This window comes from Sciurus carolinensis, chromosome 3 (assembly GCF_902686445.1).
Source record: "Sciurus carolinensis chromosome 3, mSciCar1.2, whole genome shotgun sequence".
Lineage (NCBI taxonomy): Eukaryota > Metazoa > Chordata > Mammalia > Rodentia > Sciuridae > Sciurus > Sciurus carolinensis.
This window is the reverse complement of record NC_062215.1, coordinates 4,437,348-4,451,495: the sequence shown is the minus strand read 5'-3', so window position 1 is coordinate 4,451,495 and position 14,148 is coordinate 4,437,348. Positions and strand designations below refer to the sequence as shown.

The window sequence follows — 14,148 nt, the reverse complement described above, 5'->3', positions numbered from 1 at the left end:
CAATGAAGAAAACCAGTCGCCCATCAGCCCCACCTGGCCCCTCTCCCAGCCTTTCTGTGACTTCCTGGTTCTAGAATAAAACTCCAGGTCTTTGAGGTGTCTTTAAGTCCTGGTTCCTCTGCCACCTGGCACCTTTTCTGGGCTCTCCCCCTCCAGCTCCTTGCCCAGGAGGGAATCTGGCCCCTGCCCCTCCCTGTTCCCACTCCCGCAGGGCCTTTGCACGCGCTGCTTACAGTCTCTTCCTGGTTAATCCCTGCTCATCCTGTGACCTCAACCCAGGTGAGGGTCTGGGGTGTCCCGCTTGCTGCACCTTCTTAACGGCCACCTCTGTCACCTCACCTGTCTTGTGTGATTATTTGATCAATGTCTGTCTTCCCTCCCAAACCAGAACTGCTTTTCCTCAGGGCCCGTATGGGGCAATACATGGAAATATTTGTGAAATATACGTTGAATCAGCAAATTAAAAAAAATTACTGAGACAAAGCATATGGGCATTTTAAAGCTCTTGAGAAATCTCCCCAGCGTGCCTTCCGGGAAGGTGGCGGCCGGGCACACCCCTGCCCGCAGTGCGTGTGAGTGTGCCTGTGTGGTTGCACCGTGACTCACACCGGCCCCAAGGCCTCGGTCAACACGCCCAAGCCCGGGGACAGTCCTCCAGCCCCGGCAGAGTCAGCGGCAAAGCTGCTGAGCCCGGCAGGCCTCAGGGCAGCGGAGCGGAGCCGGGAAGGCAGAGGCCCTCCCCACCAAGACAGGCAGGTCCCCAGACTGTCCTGTCCAGCCCGGCTCAGTCGCGCGGGCCTGGAAATCCTGGGATGGGCAGGGAATGGACTCGGAAGGACTCTGACAGGAGAGAGCAGAGCAGGCAGGTGGCGGCGGGGCTCAGCGAGCCAGCCGTGGAGGACACGTGAGGGCCGCTGCTGGGACGGCTTGGGCAGGTGGCTTCCAAGATGGCCCGATGACCCTGCTTCCAGGTCTTCCTGGCCTTCTGTAGCCCCTTCCCAACCAATAGAGGACCCAGTGTGGAGGGGGTGTCACTTCCACCATCAGCATGTGACCCGTCCCCCCAGGTTCGCATCCTGGGACTTTGGTTCCAGTGTGGTGACATTGAGAGAGGGTGGAAGCTCTAAGGGGTGGGCCTCAAGGAGGGAGGCGGGCGGAGGCCGCTGCCCTGGCGGGATTAACACCTGCTGGCAGGAGTGGGTTAGGTCTCGCAGGACTGGATTAGTTCCCTGGAGAATGGATTGTTATATAATTTTGGGGTTGGAGATGCAGCTGGCCTCGACCTTGTGATCCTCCTGCCTCAGCCTCCCAAGTTGTTGGGATTACAGTGTGCGCCACTGCAGCTGGCTAGTTCTGAGTTTGTAAGGAATTAGGTTTTGAGATGAAGAGAGGACAAATGAAAGAGGCCTTTTAGCCTTTAGAGGAAGGAAGCCAGCAGAGAAGTCCAGGCAGCTGCAAACTCAGTGTTCATGCAGAGGAGGAAACATGACTCAGAAGAGTGAAGGCCAGAGGCCAGCCCCGGCAGGACTGGAGGAACTGCAGCCCTGGGACCGTCATCTGCCCCAGCACTCAACTTACAGGGTTAGATCCTCGACCTCAACGGAGCCCCAAACCCCAGAGGACAAAGCCTTGGGAGTCTCGGATCAGGGACAAGTACATTTTGCCCTCGGGAGGGACGTGGGTTGCTGGGGCTGAGGGTGGGCTATGGCAGGGCAGATTTTCCAAATGGCCACAGTGAGACCTCCTATCACCCTGGGCTTTTCCACAAAGTGACCTGGAAACGCCTCCCACTGATAGGACCTTTGTCCCCTCCCTTTGAGTCTAGGGGGCTTATGGTTTGATGTTGACCAACAGAAGAGGCAGCGCTGCTTCCAATGCTAAGAAGGGGGCGTGGCTGCCGCCTTGCTCTCTGGGACCCTGAGTTGTCCAGTGCAAGGCTGCTGGAGACCCCTGGCCCTGAGGAGCCAAGGCGACAGGGCAGGAAATGTCCTGTTGCCGCCTAAGAAAGCAGCACACTAGCGTTTGAAACAACGTGCAGGTGCCGCCTCTGTGCTGCCAGGTCAGGCATTCATCTCTTACCCTTCCTTCCGGCTTCTGGAATGCAGAGTCAGGTCGGTCACTGGCGGTGCCAGACGGCGCCCAAGCGTTTTCATTTGGCCCCAGCGGAAGGAAATCTGCTGGGTGCTGGGTACCTGTGGCAATGGGGGTGCGGGTGTGGATGTCTCCGAATCTGAGGACAGGCCTTCCCTACGCCTCCTCCGTTCCTCAGCCTCCGAGCCTCCAGAGGCAGAGGGGTTGGCTCCTGGAGTTCACTCCACCCCCCTCTACCAGGGACGGGAGCCTGAGCGCCTATTGGGCTGATTGACATGAGGAGGGGGACTGAGAAGTCACTGAGCGCATGCGCCTCTGCACGCAAGTTTCCCACGCGCAGGCAGGAAGGACGGTGCTTCTTGGACTCGGAGAAGGCGAAGGACGGGGGAGAGGGAATTTTCGTGGCGGTGTTGATGATCCTGTCAGTCTCCCGAGAGCTTTTGGGACGGCGCACAGAAGGCAGCGCTGCACCCTGCTGAGAATTCGCTCGCTTCCAGAATCGCCCCCACCCTCCTTTCTTCATCGGCCTGGCCGCAGCTGGCAGATGTGGAGAGTCCTGCCCGCGAGTGTCCCCAGGGCTCGCGGTGATACACCGCGCCCCAGGCTCGACCACGCCCTCCCCCCGCCTCCTCATCACCTTGGCTACCTGGCAATTTCCTACTCAGTCTTTAAAACCTTGGTTTGGCAACACCTCAATAAAACTCTTTCACCACCCTCCAGACAGAATTAATCACTTTCTCCTCTTTACCTTTCAAAAAACCGTTTTGTGATGGAAAAAACATTTTTTTAAGGATTCAAAAGTGAAGAGAATTCAGTACGTCGCCGCATACATCACCCGGGTTGTAAAGACCCGGTTTCTAGGTGAGCGCCTGGAGCGCAGGGTAGATGCTCAGGGTTTCTCACCTGGAACAGAAATGACAGGCTGGCCCAACCCACCCATTTTACAGATGAGCAAACCGAGGCTCCCGCTCATCGGAGGAGTCGATGAGGTCTGCTCTTTTCATTACCAGCAAAGTAGCGGGACGCGTACTGGACGTCGTCTGTCCTGCACTGCCCGGGCTCCTAGGCTGTGCCCCGCGCGGGCCGCGGTGCCGGCAGGGTCGCTGCAGGCGCTCCCTTCCCCAGCGCTTCCACGGCCCCGCCCCTCCCGCGCCGGGAACTGCAAAGTTGCAAAGACATCGCGGAACCAACCATTGTCGCCAGGGGTGTGTGGCGGGGGCGCGGAGCTGCGGGGCCGGGGTCCACACCGGCCAGCCTCACCCCGGACAGAGCTGCTGCCGGGCTGTAGAGACCCGCGCAGCAGGACCTCGCGCGGGGACGGTCCCTCCAGCGCGGCGCGGCCTTGAGCCCGCGCGCCGGCGCCGCCAGGTGCAGCACCGCCGGCCGCCCGAGCGCAGGGGAGGGCGCGGCGCGCACCTCGGCGAGGCGGGACCGGGGCGGGACCGGGGCGGGGCGCCCTCCTCCCTCCCACTCCGGGCCCTGGATCAGCGACCTGGGAGCCGGAGCCCCGCGGCCTCGCGGTCACACGTCCCTGGGAGCGGCGGCCACCGCGGCACTATGAAGAAGTCGTACTCAGGTGGGCGCCGCGCCCGGCGTGGGGAGGGTCGGTATCCCGGACCAGCCCTCTTGCCTGAGCGCTGGCGGCCCCGAGTGGTCGAGGTCGCCTGGGCGCTGAGCAGCTTCCACCTTCGAGCCCCTGCGGGGCGCTTTACTCGCGGGACAGGCTTCGGCGCCGGGCCGGTTGCTGTAGCCACCTCCCCGCGATCAGGATCGTGGACCGCGCCCCCCGCACTTGGGTTTCCCCTTCGCTCCGAGTGGCCGCTGCTGCGCGCCGACCCCGGACTCCGAGAGCCACGAGGCCAGGCTCCCGAGCCCTCGGACCTCCGCCCCGCTGGTGCGGCTCCTGAGGTTGGCTCCGCCGCTGTCCGCCAGCCCCCGCTCGCTCGGTGGCTGAGGGGCTGCTGTGGGGCGCGCGCCCTCCTTGCCGTTCTCGCCGGTTCTCTGGAATCGCTCACTTCCAGGCGCTGTGGGTGGAGGCGCGTTGAGTCCCTGCGGCACCTCAGTGGGTGGGGGCTGGGCGGGGGCTTCTTTGCGCCCAGCCTCCGGGACCGGCAGTCACATTAACTCCTGTTAGTCCTCTGCCCAGTGGGGTGCAGGAAAGTCTCCAAATGGGACCAAAGAGCAGCGCCCGAGCGCGGCAACTCTGGTTGTCTTCTGAGTCTGGGATACCATGTGTGCGGCATCCTGACCCCACTCACAGGTGGAGGTAGCCTGGGGCGCTGGGGATCCTCAGTGAGCCTTTCCCCTCTCCTGCTCCTCAGCCCCAGTCAGTCCACAGGGCAGATTAAGGGCACTCCTGTTACCCTCTCTTGTTCTTTGCTTTTTTTCCTTTATGACCCGAGGGGTGTCCTTGTCTCCACGATCTTCTGCCAACCCTGGAGCCTTCTGTGTTCCTCACTTAATCTGTTTGGACGTAGAGCTTTCTGCCAAGGACCCATGAATTAACTTTTTCTGATTAAGTCCGAACCATGGGTCTTGGTTGGATCTAGAGAGGTCATTTGGGCCATCCCTCTGCTTTGGGGCCATTTTCTGTTTCCTCCTGCTTTCCATATTCAGGAACGCAATGAGTAATACAGAATACCTGTCTCGGAAAGGGTCCTTCAGAACTTCTCCTGCAACCCTGGGTCAGTAACTTAGAACGTCAGTGTGCACCTCCTTGTTGCAAACACAACCCGCAGACCCTGAGCACAGCTCCATCTCAGGAGAGCAGGCCAGTTGATGTCATGGTGGGGGAGGAGGGGGCTTCTAGGTGGCATATGCTTGGGTTTGGCTCTGGGCCTTCCTCCCTCCCCAGCATGCTCCAAATGCCTGGGATGGTTGTGGGCATGGCCGCAGTGGGCCGCTCTCCCTGGGCTCCTGAGGCTGCCCAGGGATGGCCCTTTGCTTTTGCTGTTCCTCATCTCGTCTCCCCCTGGGGGATCTGCACGGTGGGGGGTGTCCAGGTCCCCAAGGTCTTAGATCCTTGATCTTCCCCTGCACAGACAGCAGGCTTGAGGTCTCTGAGCCCCGGCTGGCTTTCTCGGAGGAGGGAGGCCAGCATTTGCTCCCTTCTCCTCTCCCGCTTACCCCACCCCCCAGGGAAATTTTCTTTTTAAAAGGATGGACCTTTCTGCAGTGGGTGGAAGCAGAGTTTATGGGGTGAGTAGGAACCAGCTCCTGCGAAAGCAAGGTCTGTGGCCCTGATGTTTACCTTCAGGGGTGGGGCCCTGGGAGGACGGGCTTGGACCCTTTCCAGTTTGTTCCCTGCCTGGCAGTGGTCCAGGCTGTGCTGGGTCCCTCTGTCGCAGAGGTGGAGCTGCAGGGCTGCCCCAGGTGGGGTCTCGGCCCCATGCTGAGTGTCCTCGAGGTCTGGGCCAGCCCTGTTCTGAGTGAGGGCACTTGCTGGAGTCACCCTGGCCCCTCAGCAGCCATCGATGCCATGGAATCAGGAATGTTGAAAATCTCCCTAAAGTCTGAAACTGCAAGGGCAATCGGGAAGGCTTTTATTTTTACCCCTAGATTGAGTGGGATTGTTGCTTCTGGACCTATTTATGGACTTGCAGACCCGTGGCATGGTAAGCAGGCTGTTCTCAGCAGAGCCGGGGCGAGCCCCTGTGCGCCTCTGAAGAGCAGACAGTAGCAGCCTGCAGGGTGACCACCAGGACCGTGGGTCCCTGTGCCTCTATCCAACGCACGTGGCCAGGCCAGGAGGGAGCAAACCATGACAATAAGATGTGGTCCTTGCTTGTGGGAGCTTGCACTGTCACCGGGAGACAGGATGTGTGTGAGACATGACTCCTGGACTCCCGGCTGCCCCTGCCTCTCCAGTGCAGCCTCCGAATGCCAGATAGGCCCTGCAGGAGGTGAGACTGAGCTGGGCCTGGAGGAGGAGTGGAGAATGACAAGGGTCTGGCCAGTGGGAAAGCCACAGGGCCCAGGGACTGGATCCAGCAGCCCCAGGGTGACTCCAGGCTTCTTCTGAATGCACCTTCCTGTTCCTCCAAGGAGGCGGCATAGAGGCAGGCTACAGACAGTGTGGTCCAGTGGTTAGCTGTGTAGGTTCAGAGCCACGGTGCTCTGGGGATTAAATCCTAGGCTGCCGCATTGCTGTGGGGACCAGTTACTTGATCTCACATCTCACCGGCTCACTTGTTGAAGAGGGACAGTGCTAAATTGTGAGGGTTAGTGAGCTGATACGCATGGGGGCTGATCTGTCTCTTGCCTGCTGCGTCCTGTTATTGACAGGAGGAAGGGTGAGGGGGCCTCTGGTTGCTCAGCACAGGACAACTATGAGCTTCCCCACCTCCCGGCCCCTCCTGTGGTTTGGAGGCCAGGAGTGTGGCCCCTCCATGTTGGAGCCAGCTGCAGTTGGCTCCCCGCCTGTTCCCTGCAGTTGAGTTTGGGACTTCTCACTGCGTGCTGGGTCACATGGCATTTGCTTCTCAGTGTCCTTGGCTACCCTCGGAATCCTCAGTGGCACTAGCAGGGGGACTTGCCTGAGACCTGGGAGCCACCAGAATGGCAGCAAGAGCGTGTGTATGTGTGCGTTTGTGTGCTCACAGTGGGGGTTGTTCTGGGGTTCTCCCTGGGTGTCAGGATGCTCCTGGAGGGGTGCTGGCCATGCTCTATGCTGTGGTGACCACATAGTCTGGGAAGGGAGGAGGCTGCACCCCAGAGGAAGCAGCCCCGGAAGGGGCTCAGTGCAGAGCTATCTGTGGGGCGGGCAGCTTCACCCCAGGTCAGTGCCCTGGGTGAGGTGAGCGTGGGGTTATGAGCACAGGGCTCCTTCCTCTTCTGCACTGGCCCTTCCCAGGGTCACCCTGTTGTGCTGCCTCTGGTCTCGCGTCCAAGCTCATGTGCTCCGGTGCATTCAGGGGAGCTGGGCGGGGGGGCAAGAGCCTCCCTGTGTGGCCCGTCCTGGCTCTGTCGGGTTGTGCTGCTCCCAGGTCCCAGGCCAGCCCTCTTCCCAGCCTGGGTGGAGGTAGGTAGCACGCCGGGGCATGGGCGGCCTCCCTGGGCTGCCTGCTCACCCCGGGCAGGCCACCACTCGGCTGACTGCATCTCCCCAGCTTGCCCAGGGGCACTCTAGAGCCGAGCACGGTGCACCTGGCGGTGGACTCGAGAGGGAGACAGTTCACCTCCTACCTGGAACCCCTGCATGGCCAGTTCAAGCCAGGACAGCTGTGGAAGAGACACGGCATTGCCACGTAGGAGCCGTGGTCTGAGTCCAGGTAGCCATGGGGCCAACCATGTGCTCGGAGGTCCCAGGTGGGTGCCTGCAGAGGACATCTCGCCTGAGGAGCCCCAAAGGAGGCCCTGTGGTCCCCTTCCAGAGCCCTCAGGCTGCACGCCTCTGTGACTGTGCTGCCATCCCAGGCCACCCTGAGGGCCCCCCGTGGAGGGACTGGAGGAGGCCTTGTTTCCGCGTGTTTGTCCATGAGCACTGTGGCGTGGGCTCTGCAGTTTGCTTAAGATGTACCTGATAAGGGAAGGTTCAGCCCTGGTGCAGAGCCCAGCTGGCCCGGGCGGGTGACGGGGGCGGGCGGCGGAGGGAGGGGAAGAAGCGGGGAAGGAGGTGACTTGCTGGCTTCTGGAGCCTCTGTTGGGGTTACTACCTTGGAAATGTTCAGTTTCTGACTGTTGTCGGGGATTTATGGGGGTCAGTGGGTGCCCATGCCTGGGTTTGTTCAAAGCACACAGCCCCACCATGCGGAGCGATTTGGTCTTCTCAGACAGGGTCCTGGGGCAACTGCCGGACATCACGTGATCCCACCAACAGGAGTCTGCCTGGGTGCAGAGCCACTGTGGTGTCAGGCATGGGGGTCATGTGGCAGCCAGGCCTGTGGCATGTGGAGCTTCCCTGGAATAGAGCAGGTGTCCCCGGGCAGGTGGGTTGCTGGCTTCTGCCTCTTCCCTGATGGGAGAGCCGTGTCTGGGCCCTGGGAACTCTGCTGGCCAGCCTCATCAGAGCAGCCTTGCCGAACTACGAGGGGTCCACCTCCCTGAGGGTCCTGGCCTCTTCCATCTCTGCATGTGGATTCGGTTGTTCATCCCAGAACAGTCTGCCGGGCGCTGCTGAGTGCCGGGCCCACTTCGGCAGCAGCCTGCGGCTCTGGCCTGGCCCCAGGGTTGAGCAGGTACTGTGCTCCCAGCCCAGTTTCTCAGTGCCTTATCTCCCTTCCCTGCCCGAGCCTGGGCCCAGGTCCCCTTGCAGCCGCCACGAAGGGGACTCTGATCAGCTCCCCGAGCGTCTTGCTTGACAGTGGCCTCTCGGCAGCTCTGCAACAGCTGAGCTTTGTTCTGGGCCTAATCTGACCTGGTTCTCCGGAGCGTGACTGTTGGCAGCCTGCAAACCTCCAGGACAGGAAACGGGAGCTGGGCAGGGAGGGAAAGGCAATCGCAGCGTCAGGTCCGGCCCGGCTGCTGCCCTCGCTGGCAGGCACCCAATCACCAGCCTCCAGCCGCCCCTGGGCCCCTGGAGTGCTGGGGCCGGGGCTGCAGAGGGCCAGAGGCCTCTCTGGAGCCTTGGACATGCCGGCTGCTGACAGCCCACCTCGACCTGGGGGTCTCGGGAGGCCCGGGTGGGAGCGCCATCCTTCCCGCTGGTGGACAAGCTTCTGTCTCTGCCCAGGTGCAGCGCGTGACCCTCCCCCCGGCTCCTGGGTGCCCTTGCTCCTCCCAGGCCTCCAGTGAAGCCCAGGTGGTGGCCAGGACCCTCTGATGCACTGCACCTGGGGCCCCGGGGGTGGGCCGCAGAGGCCGAGGACGTCCCTGAGTACTGTGCCCGGGCACCAGTCCTCCCAGGCCAGGCGTGTTGGGACAGGGCTGACACGGAGCCGCGCCGACTGTCTGCCCAGGTTTGAGCTGGGCCCCAGGTGAGTCCCGGGAAGGGCTGGGCAGAGCAAGCTGGCAGCCTGCCGGGCCTTGTGCCGCCGAGAGCTCCGATCCCCACCCGGGGCTGCTTTCACAGCCTTCCCATAAATTACGGCTCCTGTTTCCAGCCAGGATCAGCTCCCAGCAGGGGGATAGCTCTCATGTAACCCAAGCCTCTTGGAAGTGGGTTAGACCCGGCCCTGGTCAGCTTCCAGCCTGCTGGGGACTTGGCCCACTCAGCAGAGGAATTTGGGGGGTCGTTCGCAAAACCCGCTAATAATGATGTGACTTGGGCTCTGTGGCCTTCGGGGGTCAGACGTGTGGGTGCTGCTCAGAGGTGACCCGGTCACGCAGTCACCGCGAGGCACCAGGTGGTGGAACAACAGCAGTTGGCATCGTGGGGCTGGGGCGGAAGAGGTGGTGACTCCTCGCCAGTGCTGGCAGCCGGCGGCCTCCCGGGGCCCAAGGTGTGGCGGCCCTCGGCTCTGGGCCGTGAGTCATCCTGGGAGCAGGGCCCTCTGGTCGCGGGGTCCGTCGCGCTCACTGCCAGGCCCTGCGTTACTGCTTTTATTTTTTATTTTTTAATTTTATGTCTGGTTTAAGGGAAGCTTCCTGGAACACACCCCTTCGTGTTTTGTTGGTGGCGGCTGTCAGTTGTGTGCTGTTACCTGTTGCCAAACAATGCAAACTGGAATCAGAGAGCGCGAGTTCGGCCCTCCCTGTGGCTTCTCTGCAGGCTGCACTCCTTAGGTGCACACAGTGTCCCTGACCGCCGGAGGCAGACGCCGTATTTCAGAGTTAGGGTTTCCCACGGAAGCAATGCTGAGTTCTGCTCTTTCCACTTGGAAGCAGTCAGACCCCAGGCACGCTTCCTAATCATCGCGCTCCTGGCTCTTCGGAGTGGACGTCCCGTGATCTACTCAACTTTCCTTTTGCAGCTTCCTTAGTGCGTCTGCTGACCTTGACCGACCTCCCTGCAGTGGGTGCGGAGCTGAGCCGCGGCCTCCTGTTCAGGTGTGCTGGGGCGGCTGGTTGGACACGGGCGTCAGCTGGAGCTTACTTTCTCTACGGGAGTTCTTGTGTCTGCTTGCCTTTGGGTTGTCCTTGTCTTCAGTGAAGGAAGTCCCAGGCTTGTGGAAAGACTGTCCCCACGTGCCGCGTCTGACTCCTTGCTGTGACTGGCCTGCCATGCCAAGCTCCACATGGCTTCCCTTACCTGGCCGCGTGGGTGCATCGGTACCCCAGGAGGCGCCTCTGTGCACTTGGGCCACCTGAATGCCCAGTCTCCTGCAGATCACGTTCTGCTGGTCGAGTACTTTGCAGTCATTTCTTCTGGAATCTTCTGGTTCCTCGGTCAACAGTACTGGCTGCTGGGTGACGCTGCACAGTGGCCTCGTTGTTCTTCTCTCCTTAGTCTTCCTCACACCGTCCTGGCCAGTCCTCCCAGGGCCCATCTGCCTGGCAGTCCTCAGCCTCCCCTTCTATGGTACTTCCCATGTGGTCATCGGATGACCTCTCTGGCCACTTGGGTGCCTGTTGAGCAGAAGCGCTGAAGGGCTGCTGCAGCTTTCCCGGTGTTGGGGGAGGTCCTCCTGCGGCTCTTTGCAGTGGTCCTGCGGACCCTGTCCATGTCGTTCATGGTTTTCCCCTCTGTCCACTGGCCCTCTGGCTCCTGGGCTCCTGGTTCCCACGAGTGCAGTTTGTGTTGGGGTGTGTCATGGGGTCTACCCAGGAAGCAGAGTGTTTGGGACAGGAAGACCTAACTGCAGGGAGTTTTTATACCTAGGATGGAAGAGTTGACAGGGAGCCCACAGGGGCAAATCCAGGGTGTGCGGGGCTCACCCAGGTCTTAGAGCGATGGACGTGCGGGGCTGGGGTGCACCTCAGTGGCAGAGCACCCGCCCAGCTCGCCGAGGCCCTGGGTTCCACCCCAGCATTAAAAAAAATTAAAAGAAGGTGAGTATTCAGAGTGAGAAAATAAATAATAGCAAATTATAAATTTTACTAGCAGCGTTTTGTGCGTGGTGCTGGGGACGGGCCTGGGCCTCCGCCACTGGCCGCACCCCAGGCCTCAAGCTGCGAGTGTTAAACAGCTTCCAAGTATTCCCAGCATCGCGGAATCCAGAAAAGCATGGATCGCCTGCCCGTCGTTGCTCCAGGTAGTGTGTTTTTCCTGCCTCTTTTGGCATTATTTCTTCACTGGTGACCTCATAATGTTCTCCCGTGTCTTCCTGAGTGATCGAAATTTATTTTTTACTTTGGTAGCTGGGATGCCTAAAAGAGTGGAGGCTGACAGAGTTCGTGGCGATCCTGCTATTTTTCTGTCCTGCCCAAACTTTCCGATAAGTTCTGTTTGATGCAATTTCATCTAAAACGGCCTCAAGTGGGGCATGAGCTTCGGTCCACTGAACTCCCCACGGAGAGACATGCTGTTTTCGCATCCTTCGCTTCCAACCGCACCTCCGGCCATTGGAATAGTAATTTTCCACAGACTGCTCCGGCTCCATGCATTTAAATCCTGCTTCTTCTCACTGCCCACATTTTTCCGGCGCCAGGCGCTGCCGTACATGTTCATGGCTGATGGTTTTGGATTCTGCTCGTTAGGTGGAACTGGATCTGTGCGTGGAGGGAGTATTCCTGGAATCCATTTCTACCTTGGGATGCCGAGCCATAACTGAGCTTCACGTGGAAGCCGCTGGGAAGTACATAAGTACAGCTCCACTCCAGCCAAACTAAATCTTTCCAGTTCAACTTCTCCATAGCAGGAGTCCCTAGATGCCAGCAATGCCAGCTTGCCATCTTACCCAGGGCAAAGTGTGATGGGCAGGGATTTGGTTGGGAAATAAACAGCCATCTTAGCCAATTGTAGTTAAGATGTTTTCCATTTTGTGCATTTTACAAAAAGTTTTTGGTCATGTGAATAGGTGGCTGGGGCCCCTCTCAGTTCCTTGAGAGGGACCCATGCAGGGAAGGGTGCTTAGTGTGGTGGAGGCAGCCTGGAGATTAGCAGCAGGGAGCCCCAGATCAGAGGCTCAGAGGGAGGAAGTCTGTCACAGAGTCCAGGGGCCAGGGTCACCTGGCAGGAGCTGGAACCCAGGCAGGCCTCTCTAGCAGGAGCCGAAGTCACAGAAGAAGTGAAACCTGCTGCTAGGGACACCTTCCACGGCGGGGCTGAGGGCGCCCCCGGCCTCTCCTGCTCCCACCTTCCCACCTCCTCTCAGGCCTCTTGCAGGATGAACACAGCCCAGAGCCAGCCCACCTGCAGAGCCAGACCGCACAGCAGCCGGCAGCTCCTGCCACACCAAGGAGGCCATGGGAGGGCAAGGAATGGGGGTGACCCAGCAGGACCCGCCAGGCTGTGCAGACAGACAGGAGCCACTCGCCCTCCCAGCCACGGGGCCCCACGGCTGCACCTCGCCTGCCTGCTGCTGGAGACGAGGAGGGCCGCTCCCGTGGCCTCCGCCACCGCCACCCCGGGCTCCTTCTCCTCTGCTGCCCTCAACTGGTGCGGTAGTGGACACGGATTCCCACCAGTGTGGACTGAATGGTGTCCCCCAGAGTTCCTGTGCGAAGCCCTACCTCCCGGTGTGACTGCTCGAGATGGGGCCGTGGGGACGGAGGTGCGGAAGGGGACGTGGGTCACAAGGGTGGGGCCCTGTCCCTCAGAATGGTGACCATTTACCATGGACAAGAGACACCAGAGGCCTCTCTCTCTCCATGGACACAGGCACAGAAAAAAGCCCCGTGAGGATGTGGCAAAGAAGAGAGGCCCCGCCAGGAGCCGACCCCAGCAGCCCTGGACTTCTGGCCTCCAGAACGTGGGGAGACGGATTTCTGTGTGCGTGCCCCCAGTCCCGAGAGTCTTGGTGCAGCAGCTGGCATGGACTGGGACACCGCGGAGCAGGGCTGTGGTGTGCTGGGGAGAAGCAAGTTGAACCACGGGCACGAGGCAGAAGTTCCTGCCCCTCCTGAGATGGGATTGCGGAGCAGCTGCTGTTATGGTTGGGGTCTTAGCTCCCGCTGCCCACCCCAGAGGCCCCGAGCTAAAGGCTTGGTCACCGACCCTGGTGATGTCAGGAGGTGCAAACTTCAGGTGCTGGGCCTGAGGAAGGAAGTTAGGTGGCTGGGCGTGCCCTGGAAGGGGGTGTTGGGACCCCAGCCCTTTCCCTGATCCCTCTCCCCGCTTTCTGGCTGCCATGAGCCAAGCAGCTTTGCTCCCCACCATGATGCGCTGCCTCGCCACTGGCCCCCAAAACAACAAAGCCAGGCTGGGTGTGGTGGCCACATCTGTAACCCCACACTTGTGACTCCAGAGCCTGAGACAGGAGGATCACAAGTTCAAGGCCAGCCTGGGCAACTTAGCAAGACTCTGTCTCAAAATAAAAATAAAAAGACTAAGGATGTAGCTCAGAGGTAGAGCACCCCTGGGTTCAACTCCAAATATTCCAAAACAAAACAGAAAACAATGGAGCCAAGCAACCTCTGAAACTGTGAGTCAGAATTAATCTTTCCTGCTCGTAAGTTGATTTTCTCAGGTGTTTTGTCACAGTGACGTAAAGCTGACTAATATGCCTGCCGTAGGCCAAATGCAGTAGCAAGCACTACTGGGGCCCAGCAGTGAACAAATGAGTCTCTTCTCTCTTGGAGCTTACATTCTTGGAGAAGCAAACAGAAAATCAGGCCATCCATCTGGTAGTTTGTCAAGAAGAGTATCAAATAGCACCACCTGCTATGCAGAGAATTGAGATCGGGGCTTGATAGAAAGTGACCCATGGCTGCTTTGCAATGAGTGGTGAGAGCTCACAGAGGGGGTGGCAGACCTGCGGGGCCAGGAAAACAGGAAGGAGCCGGCCAGGTGAGGACCTGGGGGTGGGCCAATTTGAGGAGTCCAAGCACAGCAGGAAGGCCAGAGGGCTGAGGGGCAGGGGAGGGGCAAGTGCAGGTCCAAGAGGAGCCTGGGGCCAGGCAGGGTCCTCTCTCTGAGGCTGGGTTCTGCCTCTGTCACCTCCAGCGGGCAGACCACGCTGTTCTGGGCACATCCCGCTGCAGCAGCAGGCTCACCCTTCCTGCGTTTGGCACTTCCCGTTTGCATTTTGCAGTGCAGCGAGAACTGAGGTTGCCCAGGGGACTGGAGCATTTATCTGA

The 14,148-nt window shown here is 60.1% G+C and overlaps 1 protein-coding gene across 4 annotated transcripts in view; it reads left to right on the top strand.

The window, feature by feature from the left end:
- Positions 1 to 3,309: 3,309 nt before the first annotated feature.
- Septin9 (septin 9) overlaps positions 3,310 to 14,148 on the top strand; it is a 143,796-nt gene continuing 132,957 nt past the window's right edge. For 2 of the 4 annotated variants that reach the window (XM_047543302.1, XM_047543300.1), the window contains exon 1: positions 3,310 to 3,667. In XM_047543302.1, the coding sequence (XP_047399258.1) occupies positions 3,649 to 3,667 (19 nt within the window). In that variant the 5' untranslated portion in view covers positions 3,310 to 3,648. Of the gene's footprint in view, positions 3,668 to 5,893; positions 5,994 to 7,352; positions 7,399 to 14,148 lie in introns of those variants that run through there. The other 2 variants (XM_047543297.1, XM_047543299.1) reach the window with 2 other exon arrangements.